Genomic DNA, 20,733 nt, shown 5'->3' with positions numbered 1-20,733 from the left:
GTTAGGTACGAATTGCTTCTCCTATGAAATATTCATATAAATATTTCTGATAATCCAAGGGACAATTCGGATCGGTTATGAAGTATATCCCTATGGAATTTTTATAGAAATATTTTCGTAAGTCTAATGGGCAGCTCGGATCAGTTATGAATTACCTCCCATGTTGAATCTTTATGAGATATTTCTTCTCTCCAGAATTAGGTATAAAAATATATCCTTAACTCCAAATAAAGACACACTAAAATCAAGAACGTATATATGCAAAAGTTGATCGCGAGACTAACGAGTGATCAATTCGGGAAGCTTATCTTGACTTTGGTCTTTGTGCAGGTAACATCTCAAGAGCATGATATTTTCATGGGAGAAGACACTTTTCATCTCGGATAATTCTACATATACAAATTAGAGCTATATAAGATTCACAACAACATAAATATATTTTAATCTAAATACTTACTTAAAAAAACTCTAAATATTTTCTCATTTAAATAGCTATCATAGGAGAATATATCTCAAATTAAAAGATTTAGAAATTTCTAACATAAATAACAAAAATGGGAGGATTTATGGATAAAATCAAAAGAGTTTGGATGATGTATAACAATTTTAATTTTTTGTAAAAAATAATTTCATTATTACTTTAATCATGTATAAGTACGTATGATGTTGCAAAAAAAAATCAAAAATCTTATCATCAATAGTCAAGATTTTTATTAGTTAAATTGGCTTAGTTATTTGAAATATTCAAAAAAAATATCAGAACTATTTCGAACATTTAACTTCTGATAAATAAATAAATAAATAAAATTTAAGATTTTAGTAATTAATTTAAGAATTCCAAAGATTTATAGAAACCCCTTAATTTCCATATTGCCGCCCACACAAACATCCTTGCCATAAGTAGCTCACTTTTTGTCATCTTGACCTTTTTACCCAATGCAAGCGGAACTCTACTTTTCCTCATTTACTTTATATTCTTGATCAGTCCGTCGACATCCCCCTCTCTTCGTCGCCGTGGCCGCCTTCGACTCCTTCTCTCTCGCATCCGTCTCGCGAGGAAGCCTCCCTCGACGATCTTGTCTCCTCCCAATCGCAGCCAATCCCTCGTCGGTATCGTCTTCCTTTCTTCCCTTCCCCCCTCCCAATTCGACGTTCTTGGTTCTTTCCCATTTCGTTTCCTCCGTATTTGATGCGTGCATCAACCCGGTAAGGCCCGATCCAACTGTCATGTAGTTTGTGCATTCTTTTTTATTTACTGCTTGTTTGCTTAGAGATTTATTTTCGACTCCCTTTCTTTCCGATGATGCCGATGTTTGTTCAAGATTAGGGTCGGATTTCTTTCCAACACCTGCTTGGGATCTCGTTTGGGTGGCGTTTGATTGGTACTCTCTTGTTGTCTTATGCATTAATCGTCGGTTTGTCTCTACAAGTGGATTCGTCTTGCTTATACACAGATGATATTTCTTGCTCGGTCGATTTAAATCGACATCTCAGGTACACGTAGGTGATTTCAGCTTTTGCTTAATGGTCCTTCGTGCCTGAATAACCAAACCTGGGAGAGGTCTTTTGTTAGTGATGTTTCGTCTTTTGATCTTAATCAAATCCGTTTCTGTTGAATCCACTAGCTTTGTGTTCCCATGCGTTTGTCTAGTATATCTACTTCGTGTTGTTTTTTGGGATCCAAATCAAATATAGATATAGCTTGTGTTCTTCACGGTGATTCTAGTTACTTCGGTGTTCCGTTGACGGTTATTAGACTTCATCTTGAAAGATGATGTTGGAAATTGTTCGGGTCAAAAATATAAATATTGATCCACTTGATACCTGCAATTCTATATGTAACAGGAGAGAAACAATGGACCACTTGAACGCAAAGTTCTTAGCAATTTTCTGATCTGTGAGCTACAAACTTAAGCGAGTCTTGATCTGTTGGGTCAAGGTGTCTTTTCTACTGGGTGTGATGGTCAAGAAGATGCCAGATGAACCAATCATGGATATTTGTATCCATTCTTATTGTGGTCCTTGGTGCATGTCTTTTGTTTTCCGGTTGTGTAACCCCTAAACTAGAAAACCATGCTTATATTTGCTTTTGAAATTTCATTTGCAGTTAACAGATATTCATTTTGTAGTAGTTCGTTCTTAGCTGCCAGCCTAAGAGCCTTGTACATGAGAGTACTCTGGCTGAACAAGTTATTGAAATTTCATAAAAAAATACAAGACAACTCCTTGGTGTTGAACACTATTTCATGTAATCAAGAATCAAGAAATTATTGTGATTTTGATAAAGTTATAGAAGCTTTATTCACTACTTCCTTTACTCTCACTTTACATATTTTGGTGACTTCCTAATTCCTATATATATATTTTTTAATTTTAAAAGCCATCTATCTTATGGTTACCAACGTCACTTTTTCTTGCTTAAACTGAATTGTACTGTTGTCTATGGTATTTGTGGGAGCAAGCTCTTCATAAATTCATTTATAGAACCTATTGTTGGCTATAGTTTCCAAATCAAGCAAAGTGGAAATGGAACCATAATACTTTTTACAGGGTAATCTCTAATGCAGATCAGTTACTATTTTCTCCTTTAACAGAAATGGATGATGATTGTTGTTCTACCCAACTTATTGACGGAGACGGAGTGTTCAATGCTGCTGGGCTTGAACATTTTATGAAAACAGTGAAGCTGGCTGAGTGTGGCTTATCCTATGCCGTGGTGTCTATAATGGGTCCACAAAGCAGTGGTATGTGTATGAGTTACTTGAACTATTACTATTGCTTTTTTATTTGCTGCCCCATGATTACTTTTATACTGTTTTGTTGCTGCTTGGGGTAGTCTTTTTAGCTTTCATGATGCTGTTGGCCTCCTTTCATCTTTTTTGGTCTGGATAGAGCTGATTATATCATAGATAGTATTCTTGGTGGCCAATGTTTCTTGCAGACCAGATATATTGATAGCGACTAGGCTTGATTTTCGGAGATCTAGTAGGTGACATTTGTTTAAAGATATATGTTGTGCAATAGAACACTTGATGATTGAAATTGAAAGGCATGTTCAAGTTATTATATTTTGAAGAGAGCCTGATATCTGTTAAATATTGGCATGACCACATATATGTTTTCCAGATTAGTAAAAAAGAGAGGCCCTCAATCTGAACTTGGGATTTAGGACATGAGTGTAGTTGTTAACTCAGATCACATTCTTTTTTTATTCTGTAACCATTCAGTGAAGTCAAATATTATCATTAAAAGTTTCTTTACGTTAACAAGTAATATTTTATTTTATTTTCATGTCTTCACATAAAGCCTAAAAATTGAAGGCAAGCATAGCTGATATCACATGGTACATAATGATAACATGTACAATATCTATCATTATTTTGTTTTATATTACTTATTGTGGTGTTTTTGGACTGAGGAATGGATTTCTATCTGAAAGATTAGGATTTATTCTAAATTATGAAGCATGAGTGGATTTAGATTAGCTGGGAGCATTTGAAGATTTACTGTGGGGACCATCAATTCTGACTATCCCCATGTTCTTTGTCAATTTAATGTTTTCGATCACACACTGCCAGATCGTGGCATATCTAGTCCAATCTCGTTTAACTTCAGGACCTTGGTTGCACAAACCTTTTGAGATTGTGGAATTCAAATCTGGTTATGCCCAGACATGCTTTTGATTGGGTTCAGTTGATTTCATAGTGTGAGAGTAAAATTTTTTAGGTTTAACATTTTCTTATGGTACACACTACTAAAACTTTTGCAACCAATCTTCTTTTTGGGTAGACATTTATATGATGAGATACTTTACCGTAATTAGAAGCGTGTTTTTTTTCTTCTATGTTCAGGTGTCCTACTATCACTTGTGTCACTTATTTCACATTTTTACTCCTTGTACCATAATGTTTCACGGTTGCACTAGTTAAATCAATTCATTTGCTTCTCTACATTGCTCGCTGCCAGAAGAATACTTCTTTCCAAACTCAAGAAATTTATGTATTGTTTTAAGTAAATAAGGTGCATGTGCCATCATATTATCATAGTATAGTCTTTCATTTACAACTTTTGGTTAGTTTCCACAATCCTATATATATATATATATATATATATAACTTTTATGTATAGTACTTGCTGATAAAAATTCTTCATAAACCTCTATTTCTGCGATAGGGAAGAGTACACTTTTGAACCATTTATTTGGGACCAACTTCAGGGAGATGGATGCTTTCATGGGAAGGCAAGTTATTGGATTGTCACCCATAAACTTCATTGGTGTCGCTATTACTTCTACTTTTTCATTTGATTTTGGCTTAATAATGTCTTTTTATATTAGGTCGCAAACCACAAAGGGCATTTGGTTGGCTAATTGTGCTGGAATCGAACCATGCACAATTGTTATGGATTTGGAGGGTACTGATGGAAGAGAGCGCGGAGAGGTATCTATTCAGTATATGATATTGTATTCATGGTAGAGATCTTTTATACACAGAATTGCACATTTTATCTTGGGAGATTTTACATTATACCCAAGCGATCAAGCCTTTTCTTAAAGAAGAAACATTTTGGCAAGTTGAGGAAAACATCAATAGTTAGGGCATGTGAGATGATATTATGCACCTTCAGCACTTGCAAGGCTTAACAAAGAATGACATGATTGGCCTAAAATTTTGACATAGTCAACAACCACATTTCATGGATTGGCATAAACTTCAGCATTATGTGGCAACCTTCTGTTGGATTCTAAGATTCAATATCAATCTTGAAGAAATAAGTGAGCATGATATCACAAAGCGTTAAAAATCACGGATGCTAGATGAAGTTGGTTATGCATTGTATGCTTTTTTTTGCAAAGAAGCCTTAATGTTTGGATCAGACTGGTTCTTTGTCTTTTTGAATTTGAATTGTGAAGAATTAGGGCCAATTATCATTCTAACATATTTTATGTTTGCGTGGTCTGGACTCTGGAGGCTCTGGACAATGTAGACAACATGGATCAGATGGTTTCATTCCATGATCAGATAGTACCCTGTTTGTTCAAGGAACTATAAAGTTATTTTAAGAATTTTGTTTTCAATTAGATCTGATTGACGTGATTTAAATTTCATCTACACTTCAGCTTTGATATTACAATCTTATTGCTTGCCAACCACTTCTCAGTGGCCACAATTTTTTACTTTATGTTTTCCTATATGGAGAAGACTTCAGGACTGAAATTATCTCAATGGTCATGCCATACAAAGTGGCTATAGGCTGTAATGTTTACGGAAAAAAGTGGAAAATGATGAGAGAAATATAAAGAATTATAATGAGATAATAATAGGAAAAAAGCATTAGGCCTTTTCTTATTGCAAATACTATCATGTTTACTTGTCCCAGGAGTTCTTAGACGAGCTTCTTTTAAATCCTTCCAGTTCCTGCTGTTATTCCCCCTAATCATACCCCAATTAAGACATAGAGATTTACCAATGCAATGTGGCCAATGAAAACTAGGAAAAAATACTAGTTATCTACTGGTAACTCCAATCAGGAGCCAAAATAGGATTCTTAGGAAAAACAAAAGAGGAAACTGGTGTCTATATTGCTGCTTAATGAGTGTAGATTATTTAACTAATATTTAGGATTCTTGCATCACGTTCAGCTTACCAACCAAAACTTGGGTTGTCGGAATCTTCTAAAATCCTCTTATATTACTTAATTTACAATAAAAGAGAATTATTATTTTAGATTAGGTTGTCGCATCCTTTTTTTTTTGGGTGCTCTTTGCAACCTTGATTCTTGACTGCAAAACACCTGATAGTCCTCTTCTCCACCTTTCTTCTTCCTCCTCTCTTCTTGTTCCACTTCTTTCTTACTCTTCCTTCCTTTGCCCTTGTAGAATGGTACCATGATACATGCCAGCATACCATGTGAATGCTGGCATGTGCCGTACCCATATCAGTCTGGCCATCAACAAGTAGGAGTCCGGTATCCAAAATTATATTCCTTGGCTAGGTGGTCTTTATCTTGCTAATTTCCTTAAGTTTCTGTCCCATTAATTACAAATATATATGTTGGTCTTCAAGGTGTCTATTGTATGCTTGCTTATGTAGTTATGCGCCACAAACTGAAGGTTAAGCAAGGACTTCACAGACTAATGAGTGAAACTCACACCTAATTGGAGCCTATTTTTATGCTTTGGAAAAAAAAAGTTGGAGCTGTTTCCCTTTATGTTTTTCAACATCCTCATTCTTTAACGAACCATTTTCATATAAAAGAAAAAAATTTTATACATCCGTCATGATTCACTACATATTCTGGTCTTAATTTTTTCTTTTACTTTATTGGTTCCTTATCTTTGGAAACTTAATCTATGGTTTATCATCTTATTTTTTTCAGGATGACACCACATTTGAGAAGCAGAGTGCACTTTTTTCTTTAGCAGTTTCAGATATTGTCCTTATAAACATGTAAGTCTACTGTCCATCATGCAAAACATCCTCTCCTTTCTGTCTTAGATTTGCTTAGTTTGTCTCTATAAGATAGGTGGTGCCATGATATTGGTCGAGAACAAGCTGCAAACAAGCCTCTTTTAAAGACAGTATTCCAGGTAATCGTTGGCTGTACAATTCTTGCATAGCCATAAAGTCATATGCAACTTCAATATTTTCGTTCTTCTTTGTATAAGCTTTGAATTCTTTTGCCTTGACTGCTCTTGTTTCTCATAATAGGTCATGATGAGATTGTTTAGCCCACGTAAGACAACATTACTATTTGTCATACGTGATAAAACCAAGGTGAATTTTTTTTTGTTCATGCTTTTCAGTATCTTTGTATCCTCTTAACTAGTACATATTTGTAATTGACATCCTTTTTGTTTCAGACACCTCTGGAAAATCTTGAACCTATTCTCAGGGAAGATATTCAAAAGGTGCCCGATTCCAATTTCTCTTACTTTGTATGTTTGCAACAATTTTTCATCATCAGTATCTCACACCTATAAATTCCTTGCAGATATGGGATAGTGTTCCAAAACCACAAGCTCATAAAGAAACTCCTCTTAGTGAATTTTTTAATGTAAACATTGCTATTTTCTTAGCTCTGTATTCTTTGCTGATGAAACTACATTTGTTGTCTCACTCAGTCACTCTGATGCCATATATCTCCAGGTGCAAGTTGTGGCTCTTTCGAGTTATGAAGAGAAAGAAGAACAATTCAAAGAACAGGTTAGCTTTAACTTAATTACATGGTCTCTGATATAACTGGACTAAATCCTCTATATATAATTTATTTGAATCCATGTCACCGCAATGTATCCTATACAAGGTTCGTTAGCTTATTATTTAATAGAAGTTAGGGAGTTTGCACTACAAAATACTAATATAGATGCAACATTGAGTCTTTGATCTAGAACAATCAGAAGCATATTGACTGTGAATCTAAACACTAAATATGGTCAATCAAGACTAATTGAAGAAAGTTTAAGATTCTAAGAATCCTAATGCTAAGGCACCAAGGAGATAATCGGAGTAGGGCCACCTCCACGTACTGCCTTTTTCCTATTATTATCTCATTGTTGCTATTTTTATTAGACATCCAATTTTGATTAATGAAATTAAAATAATAATCTTCATGTATAAGATCTTGTTATCTTCTCCATGTTCTTGAAGATGTTACTGAAGTCAATGCTAGTCGATTGAACTTTTTGAAAGCGTAGCCGATGTGGTTTTGGGCCTGGTTATGACAAATATACTAATCACAGCCTAGCCCGTAGTTTATGTTTGTCTTATTGGATTAGGGTATTACACTATGAAACTATGTATATATCCGTCTTTTGCCACACCGGTGTTCAGTGTTGGTATCCATGCTTCATAGTTAATTGCAACTAAGGTACATATGGTTGCTATGTGTTGCCTGAAAATTCATGTATAAATTTTTTTTATAGTACTTATTTTTAGTTTTGAGTCATTATTGCTAATTACTCTGAGCATGTCTGTTCTGGCAGCTGAATCTCAGTCATCATGATTATGTTGTTGAACTGTGGAGTTAGACTGATTAAATAAAGCACAAACCTGACAAGCCTTTTGTATTTGTTTTTTTTCTTGCCCCTCTGTTTTTGGCATGCTGCAATCATTGAAGACATCTTTCTAAGAAATTGAATTATAATCCTATCAACGTATATGATGTAAAATGCCTTTCCAGATCAAGCATCTGTATTTGCCAATTTCTGACATATTCTTCTTCGGTTTATCATGTCATAATAATGAACAAAAGGTTGCAAGTTTGAGGCAAAGATTTTATCATTCCATTGCTCCTGGTGGTCTTGCTGGAGATCGGCGAGGGGTCATTCCTGCTTCAGGTTTTTCATTTAGTGCACAGCAGATCTGGAAGGTTATCAAAGATAACAAAGACCTTGACCTGCCTGCACACAAGGTACTGATCAGGTTACTTGAATAATTGTTGTATTAACACTCTTGTGAGATTTTCATGTTGGCATGATGTATTCCTGTAGGTCATGGTAGCCACTGTACGTTGTGAAGAAATTGCTAACGAAAAGTTTACTTATATGGCTGCTATGGAGGTGATGATCTTCCACTTGTATTTGCTTTGGTATATTCATTTTTTGAGGATACAAAAATTCTTTATGCATTTCAGGAGTGGCTGCAACTTGAAGAAGCTGTTCAACATGATCTAGTTCCAGGTTTTGGGAAGAAGCTTAGTGTAATTTTGGACAAGTGCTTTTCTGGGTGAGCATATATCTGGCTAATATTATATATATTGATGTTCTTCACATTTTCCAGATTTATTGATGTAGAATTTGGCCGGTACATTCTACTTGATTGTTAAGCCTCCTTGTTTGAATTTAATTGCATTATACCTGAACTTTCTATGGTGGCTTCTTGTTGTTGTTGTTGTTGTTGTATACCTCAACTTTCTAGGTAGCCTTAATGGATATGGTGTATACTCCTATAAGTGGTTATTATTTCAGACCCTTATCTTGAGTTTGCTTCCCACTACAATGTTGGTATCTATTAAGCGTGGATAAGATTCAACATATAACTATTCATAGAGGTGATCTTGTATGTTTCTGTAAGACTGAGCAAAATCATGAAGACTATGAAGGAGCCACTCTTGACGGTCAAGTTGTCAATGTGGTGGGTAAGCTCGCTGGAGAATTGGAAGAACCAGGTGGTTAATAGGGCAGGCATGCATGTGCAAAACCCCAGCTTTTGCCATTCAATTATCAATACTTCACCAGCACCAAACACTATTGATCTTGGGACTTTGGTGGTTGTCAAGCTTTATTGGCTGCAGTAAAGGGATTTTGTGGAGGGTTAGCTTTGATGCCATATATTTATTTGGTGGTATCAGGAAAGATGTCATATAAAAAGAGAGTGGTCTGGATGGGGGATAAAAATTGTTAAATATGATAGTTTGGTCTGATGAAAGTGGAACCCAAATTGAGTTCCTCGAGCTCAAATTCTTAAAACTCTTTCATGAGAACATTGTCTTAAGTGTTTATTTGTCTGAAAATCTACTTCTTGGTTTTTGTTACTTCTTGTCAGTCATCAAGGTGGACTTAAAGTTGATTTAGCTAAACTGGTTTTGCTCAGGGAAGTGAGAGTGACATATTCAATTTTCACTTTTGGTATATAAAACACTGAATTTGAATTGCTTTCAATGTATTTTTCACCATTTGAGGTTCTCACTTTCACAAACTATTTTAGTGTTTAGGTTTTTAAACAGTGATAATGTATTGCAAATAGGTTGGTTGTGTAAAAGAGAAGATGGAAACAAAAAAGTGGCCCACGACATAGCGCCATCACAAGGGTGTCTGGTGGGGGCTAGCTGCAAAATGGATTGGATCGACTCTGCCGAGGCTACATCTGATTACGAAGGTCTGAGGATGGATTGGCAATGGCTTACGGGGAGAGGAGTCAAGTACTAGTGGCTAAACTAAATGTGTGTGACATGTATAATTTGGTTTGTTTATACAATGCTAGACCAGAACTAGATAAATAAAAAAAAATTTAAACCATAATTAAAAAGACCAATTTGGGCTTGTTTACTGGTTCAGTTGGTTCGGTTCATATTTTCTTGAATGCTAGCAGGTAGGATCTAGCCAGTTGGAACATGGTAGTGACTAAGTCGCATAGTTCTTCTGTCCTTGTGCTACATACTGGTTCATGCCTTAGAATAGTTGTGAAAGACGCATAGTTCTGGCTCCTTTTATCTTCTTTTCTTACAGTTAGCATGATTTGTTAGTTGAATCTTTTTTTTTTGTTATGAAGTGGATTTTGTTTTGGGTCTTTGAATGTCTAATGACAAATGGAGGCTTTGTACGGTTGAACTGACCTGTAAGGCTCCTTTTGTTATGACCCGGGCCTAATAGGCTAACTGGCCCATTGACTTCGTTTTACCTAAATCACTAGGTATAATGCTTAAGCTAAGGCTGATAATAATATACTCATCAGATCTTTATAAGTCAATCTTAGTCTTGCTCACTTCCGATGTGGGACTAATCGGGATGTTACACCTTTCTCTCCCATTGTGATCAAGATGAGAAATTAAAAATAGTTGGTTTCCAGATATGTCATGGACAAGATTTTCTGATGGATAGCTGAAGGCAACGTATGATCGATTAAGAGGATTACCATCTGCTCTATGTTTTTTCTTTCCCACTTGCAAGCATGCCTTTGTGGACAGTGTCTCATCTTGGCCCATGTGAATGACATGCTGTGCCAGCTGGCTGGTACTGTAAGAAAATCTTTGATTTTAGATTTTAGGGTAATTGAAACCTCTAGTTCCTCATCTAGAATGCTGTAAATTTTAAATATAATTAGTTCTCTTACTGTTCCTTTATATTGGTCTTTTAGGATGAACTCTAGACATGTGTGCTCTATTCTTATTTTTGACTGACACTTGCATGAAAGGTTCAAACCAATTATGTAGAATAAAACTGAGATAAAGGAGTAAATGGTAAGTTAAGTTGTACAAGTGTGATTACCCCAAAGACCTGGTGAGGCTGCAATTTACATATCCATTATTTATACAAGTGAGAAGAGGGTGTATCTAGTGCATGAGGCTCCTGCCAATGCGGGGTCTGGGGAGGGTCAAAAATTAATATTCCTACATTTGGAACTTAAGTTGTATAGACTTTCTGGAAAAGTAGTCAAGGATTCATAAGATACCAAAGTGCCGAAAGAATGCTCTTATCATACATTGAAAAGGTCAACAATACTTATTGATAATTCTTGTGATCTCATGTGGTCGAGTTAATTGTTAGGAGTAATATTATTTCACTTAAGCAACTAATATACCTGCATGCCTATTATTTTTTTGCACTGTGTCACCACTACATGAAAATTCTAAATGCAAATGTTGCAACATTAGGTTTGCTTTAGTCTTTCTTAGGTTTCTTCTGAATACTTCAGCACCTGAAATTTTCAAGTAATAATTAGTAAAGATATTATCAATTTAGTCTTCTTATACTATAAATAGAAAGGATGAATCCACTGCATGAGGTTGCTGCCAATGCAGGGTTTAGGGAGTGTCAAATGTACACATCCTTACTCTTACTAGTAGTGGGATTACTTGGTCAGCAAGGTGCAAAGCAGCAACCTTTATATGCTATAAATATTGAATATTGTTTATGCACCCTTGATTTCTGATTGAAACATATACCGTGCATTCACTGGTTGGGTTTCTAATTGTACTTAAAGTTATTTTTGTTTTGCAGATATGATATGGAAGCTGTATATTTTGATGAATCTGTTAGAATTTCGAAGAGGCAACAACTTGAATCAAAACTTCTCCAGGTACTGTTGCTTCTGAATGCCGGCAGCATTTAACTCACATTCTTGTGCTATTGCCATAAACATCACTGTAATTGGTACAATATGGTAGGCCTGATTGCAATGCAAAAAATGTTCAGCTTTAGATGGAAATTAGGTTGACAATAGTGCTGTTTGCTGCTTTGCTAAGTGTAGGTGCTGAGATGAGTAATCAGAAATAGGTTATTTTCCAAATTCAACTGGTTCCTGCTGGTTTTAAGGTTTTTTTTTCCTTCTATTCTGTGTAATGTTCTTCATAGCATATAGTGTGTATACTCTTTTGCTGAACTGACATTGTTGAAGAGATGTACTGTGCTATCCAATAGTGGTCTTTATCATTCGAAATGATACTGGTAGTTGCTTGAATTTAGGTTAGGCCTGTTTGTGCCATAGTTTCTTTACAAGAGGTGTTTCATCCATATATGCTATTTAAATGCTTATTGAAATATGCTTAGGTTTTTGCATTTGAAATTATTGCCAACCTACAAGGAACCTTGCTTCTTTTATTTTTCAATTGGTACAAAAATGAGCATATTACATCCTTTAGTTAAGTGGGATATGACGATATTCCAAGAGACCTCTATTTGTGGCTCATCTCCTTTGAATTTTTAGGTGGCATTGAATTTAGTTTTATCATTAGGGAGATTCATGTTTTGTAATTGGTAGTTCTTTATTTTAGTAACAAGGTTGTCTATAATGCACTCGTTTATTTTTGTAGTCTGAGACTCTGAGGTATCATTTGTAGTGGCAACACAAAACAATTTTTGCATCTTGGATTTTTTACGGCTATTTTTATACTGTTTTTTTCTATAAATTGTTTGGCAATACCACTTTTTACATCAGAGAAACTGAAACCTTGGAGGTTTTATTTCCTTTTTACATCGGTGTAGTAAGAGAACATAGAGTAAAGAGAGCATCTTGTTTTATAGTAATAATGATGGGAGAGGAAAAAAATAGAGGAAAGATACTATCCGAACTCGTTTTTGTTTCAATGCATCATATTAGGGGATTTGGTTTCACACCAGATGTGTCTCATTCACAAATGATGGAATCATGTTATTAACTTAGAAGAATATGGCCACTCATCAATCAGAGATGATTGGGAAAAGAAAAACAAATTTTCATCCATACAACTATTTTGTAGATTACAATCCTTTTTTATAGATCCTGACATACAAGAAGAGAAAGTAAATACAAATAAAGAAAGTCTTATTTCTGTGTTAAGGAATCAATTATCTCAACTATCATTTTTGGGAAATCTCCATCTTGATTTTTTTGCTTTAATATTAATATTCCTTGCTAGCAAGATACTTGATTGGGTTTATGATACTTTCTTGAGGAGTATTATTGATCTAGTATATCTTCCCAAACAACTTCCTTCTTTTTCTTAGAGAATTTTATTAGTTAATATAGAGATCCATAAGATGTTGTTCATTACATTTGCAAAATTCTCTAAAGCAATAGAATAAGTCCAATGCCAAACATTAAACCAAATAGCTCCTGAATTGTTGTGGATAACAAGTTTGATATGCTATAGAACTCAGATTGACAAGGACATCAGAGTCCAGACTACAAATTTGCTTTTGAGCTTGTTGATGGTCGACTATCTATTTTGAAATGGCTGGACATATTTTTCTCTAGATCCAAGGCTTTATTGTATGAGCCTAGTTGCACAAGGTGTGAAATGGACCTTGGAGTTGGTTCGAGTGTCAATGTATTTGTAATGTCTAAAAGCCTGAAAATTCTAGAAGAATCTTTTACACATTGTTGGTGTGCATGTGGATATTCGGGGTATAATTTACAGATTAAAAACAAAAATGATGTTCCATGGAGATGAAATAACGGAAATGCACATGACATTTATCTTTCTACACTGTTTAGGAATTTACTTAGTCTAATAAGAATTGTCAAATAAGTAATAACGTCTTGACACGGACTTAGCTGGATTTGCCTAAGTCGTGCGGCACCCTCGCGCGTCCGTCCGCAAAGGTCAGCCTCCCCGAAGCCTCCCATTGTCCCTTAGGACCACCAAAAGAGAGAACGGGTTAGAGATAACGCCTCCAACGGGATCCACAAGCAAACATCTCCGAAAAACACTTCATAGACAATGCAAATTACAAACAGACTTTACAAGCTCTGAACAGTGGCACAACAAAGGGTAAAATGGTCCATTACAGACCGAAAAGCTCTCGCACGTGTCCACATGACACAACCTTTATTTACAAGCCTAAAGAGGCCACCAACCCAACTAAAATGGGACTTATAAGCCTTCGGCTGCCCCTTTACATTCTGTACAAGGCATGAACATGCCAAACGACACGGACAGATATAAGCATTACATCAAACACCTTGTTTAGAAGTTTGTCCGTGACAGTCTGGTGGTTAAGTATTTGTGATTGACCTAATTTGCCTTTTTAGTTGGTAAATCCTGCTTACGAGGCCATGTTGGGGCATATTCGAGCAAAAACTTTGGATGATTTTAAGGAAGCACTTGACAAGGCGCTTGAAAGAGGAGAAGGGTTTGCTATTGCTGCACATGATTGTACTCAAGTGTTCATGTCAAAATTTGACAAAGGCTGTGAAGGTATATAATTTTGCATTTCAATTCTATTATCATTGTTTTGTGTGGATTCTGCTTTGTGGTTGTAACGCAATTCTCTAGGATTACAGATGCAACTATTGAACAAGCAAGTTGGAATCCTTCAAAAGTTCGGGATAAGCTTCGGCGAGATATTGATGCACATGTAGCTTCAGTTCGTGCAGCGAAACTTTCTGAGCTTACCACCTTATATGAGGTCTCTTTTATCCTTTTTCTTATTGTGTGGAAAATCTTATAAGAGTGTCTACTTTTCTACAAACACAAAGAAATGCAAATATAAAAATAGTAAGCCATCCAGTAATTCTATTGGATTCTAGAATGTGAAAGTTGGAATATCATATACTTGCAGGGGCAACTCGCTAAAGCTCTTTCAGAACCTGTAGAGGCTCTTCTTGATGCAGCCAGTGATGATACCTGGCCAGCAATAAGAGAACTTCTTCGACGGGAGACAAAATCTGCTATTTCTGGATTTTCTTCTGCACTTTCATCATTTAATCTTGACGAGGCAGATGTTGATAAAATGCTCATAAAACTAGAGGAGTACGCTAGAAGTGTTGTTGAAACCAAGGCAAGAGAAGAGGCGGGAAGAGTATTGATCCGTATGAAGGACAGGTAATACTTCTTTTGTCATTGGTTTTTTGGATAAAGATCATTTTGTAAAGAAGCAGGTTGACAGTTTTTTCTCTATGCAGATTCTCAACATTGTTCAGCCATGATGCTGATTCCATGCCAAGAGTTTGGACAGGAAGTGAAGACATTAAAGCAATCACAAAAACTGCTCGCTCTGCAGTATGTCATGGGAAATATCTCCCTGATAATATAGAACTCTCACTTTTAATATCATGACCTATCCGATCCGTCTTTTTGGAAATTAATACCACCCTCCTTTGCAGTCTCTGAAGTTGCTGTCTGTAATGACTGCCATTCGACTGGATGATGAGACTGATAAAGTTGACAAAACACTCTCACTTGCTTTGATGGATGCTTCTGATGGTGGTGGTACAAACAGAAGCATCCAATCACTTGATCCGCTTGCTTCAAGTTCATGGGAAGAGGTGATGAATTTTTTGAAAATTTATTTCTGTTAATGATTGTGTCCCAGCTTTATCATTTTGAATATGCAAGCACCTTGTAATTTTGAATTGTCTCTGGGGCTTAGTTTAACAGAGAACTTCATCTCAGTTGTTTTGAATAAGGAATGAAATATTGGTTGGCTAGTACATACCCATTGATATTTACTGGTCTGATCAAAGGACTTATACTGGATTGATACTTCTCGGTGTTTTAATATTTTGTTATTTTTTGATGATACCTGACATTGACAGTACATATTCTAGTATACTGCTACCATACTGATCCAACTGGTTGCCAATACCTGACAGTACATATTCTAGTACACTGCTAACATACTGATCCAACTGGTTGCCAAAACTGTTTTTGGACAGATTTATATTTTTCGTTCTAGAAACCCCAGTCTGGACTTCAAGATAGAGTTTTTATCGGTTTGAAGGTTGGTTAATTTACTGGGATTCAACCATGGTTTAACTACTATGATGAACAGACTTGAAAATTTGCACAATTAAAGGTATGTGATCGACTGGTGGAAAACAGTTATTGCTGGATGTGGTGACATAAAAACTAGTAGAGGGAGGGGAGGGAGAGAGTGAGTTGAGACTTGAGAATGAAGAAAGAAGTGTTGATGCATGATGGAATTGTCACAATTTAATGTCTGTCTTCCAGTGTAACTTGTGGCTCAAATGTATACTGGTTAAGATATATACTTGAGGGTTTTTCGGGTTTTGAGAATCTTGGTTCACCTTTGACCTAGTCCAATAAGTTATCGGTAGTGGGTTGAACTAACAAACCAGGCTAAGTTTGCTTGGTTTAAGTCTCTCTTTCATGCCATTGCTAGCTATCATTGCGGTTTATGAAGCTTATTATTTCAGCCAGTATCATTATAGTTTGGATTTTAGTTTTCTTGGTGCACATCTGGTTACATTTTTGTTCCATATCTCTTCTTTTCAATTGTTTCCTTTCAGAAATAGATTTTGAAGTTCTCAAAATTTTTGTAAGATTTTTTTTTCCAAATTAAGGTTCCAATGAGGTTTTGAAAGTTTATGGCATCTGGCCAACAGTCAGAATAGATCATTGTCGCATGCCTTTATAATCTCATGCTTGAATGGATGTGTTAGAAGTAAATAAGTAAATAACATTCAGCATTAATTTAATTTTTTTTCATCCATTATCATTTTTGGTAACCTACCAAACCAGTATAGTATTGGTATATGAGTCTTTATATTAACTTGTACCATCTATTATCTTTGAATGAAATAAGAAAAAGAGAATCAATTGGTATTGTACTGGTGTCGAGTTATGTGTTTCAATATCGGTACCGGTTGATACCAGCGGGGTACTGGTCCATACCGATCATAACGGTCGAGATTTGAAACCTCAATTATAGATATATGATAACCAATTGATTAGTTTGTGACTTTCGTATTGCATGCTGATCTAGGCTGAGGTTATATTGGTCTTAGGGTTATGTTGGTTCCCATCTTTAGGAACTTTCACAGTAAGACTGCCAGGATAAGTTTTGATAGGATCAGCTTTTTTTGGGTTGGGAAGGGCAAGCAGGGGTTGTGACTTCAGAACAGCGGCTGTTAGTGTTTCTGTGGCATGTCACTGGTTGGTGGTAGAAGCTTGGAGCTCATCATTTTGGATGGGCTGGCAACTTCCACAACCCTCCTTTTCTCCCTGCCCAAGATAGTGTTTGTAGTCAAGATGCCCAATGTGGTTGAGATCACCTTCACCTTTCTTTGCTGAAATATACAAAAATGTCTAAAAATTAATAAAAAAATGAAAAAGGAGAAAATATTAATGACCCCTTAAAACCCTTGTGGGAAATCACCTTGGTTCATTGATGTGCAGAAGACTTTGTTATGGTGAATGTTGGATATATCTTGTTAGTTGTCACTATTTTAAATCACTAGCTGCATGCATTTGAACTTACCAAAATCAGCTGAATTTTACAAGTTCTTTTTTTCTTTATAAGAAACTGTTCGTTCAATTCCATTAAGAAGTTTTACAAGTGTATGTTCATGGTTGCATTGCTATTGCAACTCTAGGATCTTCAAACTTAAACATATCTTGCCCCAACTCGCAGGCACTTCCAACAGTTCTGCTATCCGAGATATCCTGTTCTGCTAGCTCTTATAAGTGTTGTCTACAAGTCTAAATTGCATAAGCATACACTGAGAATACAACTTATGTACTCTTTATCAATATGCTGAATGTTACTGTTCTAGTTTCAATTTCCTAAGATGTTGCTGTTTTAGTTTCATTTCTCTTAAGGCAATAATAAGAGTACCAGGTTCTACATGTTTTTCACATGACCACTTCAAATGACGGTCTTGGTTGGTTAAATTGGTCTACCATATTATTTTACCAGGTTCCACCAACAAAAACTTTGATTACTCCAGTCCAGTGCAAATCATTGTGGAGGCAGTTCAAGGCTGAGACAGATTATACTGTCACTCAGGCTATTTCAGCTCAGGCATGTTCTCAATCTCGTGTTTTACTTTTTTTTTTAAACTGGCTTTCTAATATTATATTCGAAAAGCAGATAGTTTTTTTTCTAGTGTAAGAAGTACCGCATATTGCTTAATTTCATTCATTTGCTATGTAAGGTAGAAGAATTTTCTGGCTCGTGGATAGTCCATATAACTTAAGATCTTTTAAAGTGTAGGGCTTCTAAGTTTCATGCACACTGCTGTTGTGCTATAATTCATAGCGCTCTTAACTTGGATCATAAGCTGCAATTGCATAGAAATAGGAAACCTAATTGCATGTTTGTTGGACTTTGTGGTACAAGTAATGATAGAACACAAAATAATACAATCTATTTCATTAGCATCTCTAGATCTATCTACATTGTTCAACATTATATGATTATTGATGATAAAGAGAGCTTGGTATTCCCTGGCAAAAGATTTGGAAATACCGAAGCAAGGTTTTGTTGGACTTTGTTAACAATTTCTAACTGTGCCACTAGCCTTGGTTATATATATATATACACACACACACATGCTTGACTGCCAATTTGGGGTTAAGTGCTTAGTTTTGATTATGGGCCAAGTGTCAAATGATGATTAATTTCATACAGCAGAACGTTGGAGATGAGTTACAAATGATTAATTTCAAATTAATTCTGTCTCTAGAAAAACAGTTTTTCATATTTCTTTGTGTCTGAATTTGTGGATCGTAAGAGCTAAATAGGATATTTTTAATAATAATAATTAAAAATTCACTTCTGAAGTAAGTGATTTAAGATCAGTGTTTTGGTGTAATAGCAACTGGTACAAGCTAAATTGGAAAATATGCTATCATACCCATGTATGTAGAATAAGATCACTGTACAAACCAACTAAGTTGATGGTCTTCAGAGGTTCAAGAAACAATTGAACAGGAGGCTAAGTTTTTTATTTGGTTTGTGACTATCATATTAATTAAATACTTTCTAGAATAGGGAACAAATCACTGCTCAGAGGTAAGAGCAATTTCACACACACACACATGCAGCTTTCCAGCGGTTTTGCAGAATATGGTATGTTTGTCATTTATATTTAATTTTTAGGTGCCTAAAAAGGTTCTTAAAAACTGTAGAAATCTATGTTCCATATCAGGGCCAAAAGATTGAGAATATGTTGTCAAGATGTTCTAAGGTTCAAGGTCTCCATATTCGAGCAAACTCGAGCATTTCTGGTCCTATCATGGCCTTAATTGATCGCTGTTTAAAATCTGGACCATACTTGGCCCACTGACTTAGCTTGTGGTGTAGACCTGAAAAGCTTCTGTCTTTGGTCTATGACATGTTTGGGAAAGCCAAACAAGAGAAAAAAAAAGGTTAAGAAGTAAAAGAGCAATGTGACTACAAAAGAAGGGAAAAAAGCACAATTTGATCCAGAGATACCTGACAGTTTTTTGACTCTCAATTTTACACTTGAACCACTGATGAATGTGTTAGTCTTTAACCATATGGCTATCATGACATGGAGCATACTAATTTCCAGCAATTTGCTTCGGACATAGTTATCGTTTGAAGGCTAGTCTTGATGGCAATTATGGCTAACAATGATGAAATTGCTTATGCTGCTAAACATTTTTACCTCTAATACTCGTCGCTTCATTTGTTGGTTTCAGGAAGCCCATAAGCGTAACAATAGCATGTTACCTCCTCCATGGGCAATTCTTGCTATTCTTGTTTTGGGATTCAACGAATTTATGACACTTCTTAGGTAATTTATTTGATTTAAAGAACTTTTTTTTTCTTGTTGGATCTCCTGTCTTACTTATATATAAAAATTACTCCATTTGGTTTTTTGCAGAAATCCTCTCTACTTGGCTGTTATTTTTGTTGTTTCTTTAGTGGGCAAAGCCCTCTGGGTCCAGCTAGACATATCAGGCGAATTCAGAAATGGAGCTGTGAGTTTTGATTTTTTGAGTTTAGGAGTGTTTCCTCTGTCAAGTTTGAATTCTGACTTCACCTAATTTGCTTGTTTGTCAGCTTCCTGGGCTCCTTTCCTTGTCTACAAAGTTTCTTCCGACTGTGATAAACATCCTTCGGAGATTGGCTGATGAGGGCAAACAACCTGCAGCTCCGGCACTCGACAGGAACCACTCAAAAAGCTTCAGGCGTGGTGTAATCAGCAACTCATCGTCAGCTGCAACCTCTAATTTGGCATCACCTGAGAGCGAAATAGAAGAGTATTCGAGCCCACCAAGGCAACAATGAACATGCAATGGACAACTACGATATGTTTTTTTCACGTTGGCTTTGCTGTTTTAGGTTTTTTGGTTTTATTTTGAACTGAGCTTTATTGAGATGCTCGCTTGACTATGTAGTGTAAGCTCATGAATGTATCCATTATCATCAGTGTAGTGTATGATAACCAGCTTGTGTAAGAGAGATCCATTTTTCTTTTTTCTCTTGGTATTTCTTACCCTTTTTTTTTTCTCGATTCAGAAAATTCTTGTAATTACTGTTTATAAGTTGGTTTATATTTTTTCTCTTGGTATTTTAATTATCATCAGTTGGTTTAGTCAGTTCGATCCTACTTGTATCGAAGGAATTTTATAAGGTTCAGATTAATTACTGTTTTTATGTTTAAAAAATAATTTTATAAAATTACTGTTTTTATGCTTAAAAAATAATTTTATAAAATTAAAAAAAATTAAGAGAGAATTATAATAATAAGTGACTTTTTATCTTCCTAATCGGAATTGTGCCAACGTCTTCCACTGCCAGAAGAGGCGGAAATTACG

General features: G+C 35.6%; 1 protein-coding gene across 4 annotated transcripts; it reads left to right on the top strand.

Annotated features, from left to right (window-relative positions):
- Positions 1-937: 937 nt before the first annotated feature.
- Positions 938-20,492, top strand: LOC135586358 (protein ROOT HAIR DEFECTIVE 3-like). 4 transcript variants are annotated; one of them, XM_065100919.1, is made up of 23 exons: positions 938-1,110; positions 2,595-2,744; positions 4,174-4,240; positions 4,337-4,439; positions 6,379-6,449; positions 6,526-6,589; positions 6,711-6,776; positions 6,863-6,910; positions 6,994-7,056; positions 7,149-7,205; positions 8,254-8,412; positions 8,492-8,560; positions 8,635-8,726; positions 11,720-11,798; positions 14,232-14,397; positions 14,484-14,608; positions 14,762-15,024; positions 15,105-15,201; positions 15,306-15,467; positions 17,861-17,965; positions 19,612-19,706; positions 19,797-19,893; positions 19,976-20,492. In XM_065100919.1, the coding sequence occupies exons 2-23, from the start codon at positions 2,597-2,599 to the stop codon at positions 20,201-20,203; spliced, it is 2,424 nt and encodes an 807-aa protein (XP_064956991.1). In that variant the 5' UTR covers positions 938-1,110; positions 2,595-2,596; the 3' UTR covers positions 20,204-20,492. The 4 variants fall into 4 exon arrangements, with proteins under 4 accessions (XP_064956991.1, XP_064956993.1, XP_064956994.1 ...); XM_065100921.1 differs by having other exon boundaries at positions 954-1,106; XM_065100922.1 differs by having other exon boundaries at positions 955-1,110; positions 17,861-17,969; positions 19,616-19,706.
- Positions 20,493-20,733: the final 241 nt, after the last annotated feature.

Source organism: Musa acuminata, chromosome BXJ2-3 (assembly GCF_036884655.1).
Source record: "Musa acuminata AAA Group cultivar baxijiao chromosome BXJ2-3, Cavendish_Baxijiao_AAA, whole genome shotgun sequence".
NCBI lineage: Eukaryota > Viridiplantae > Streptophyta > Magnoliopsida > Zingiberales > Musaceae > Musa > Musa acuminata.
Note: the sequence above shows the minus strand (reverse complement) of the source record. Positions and strands in the feature narration are given on the sequence as shown.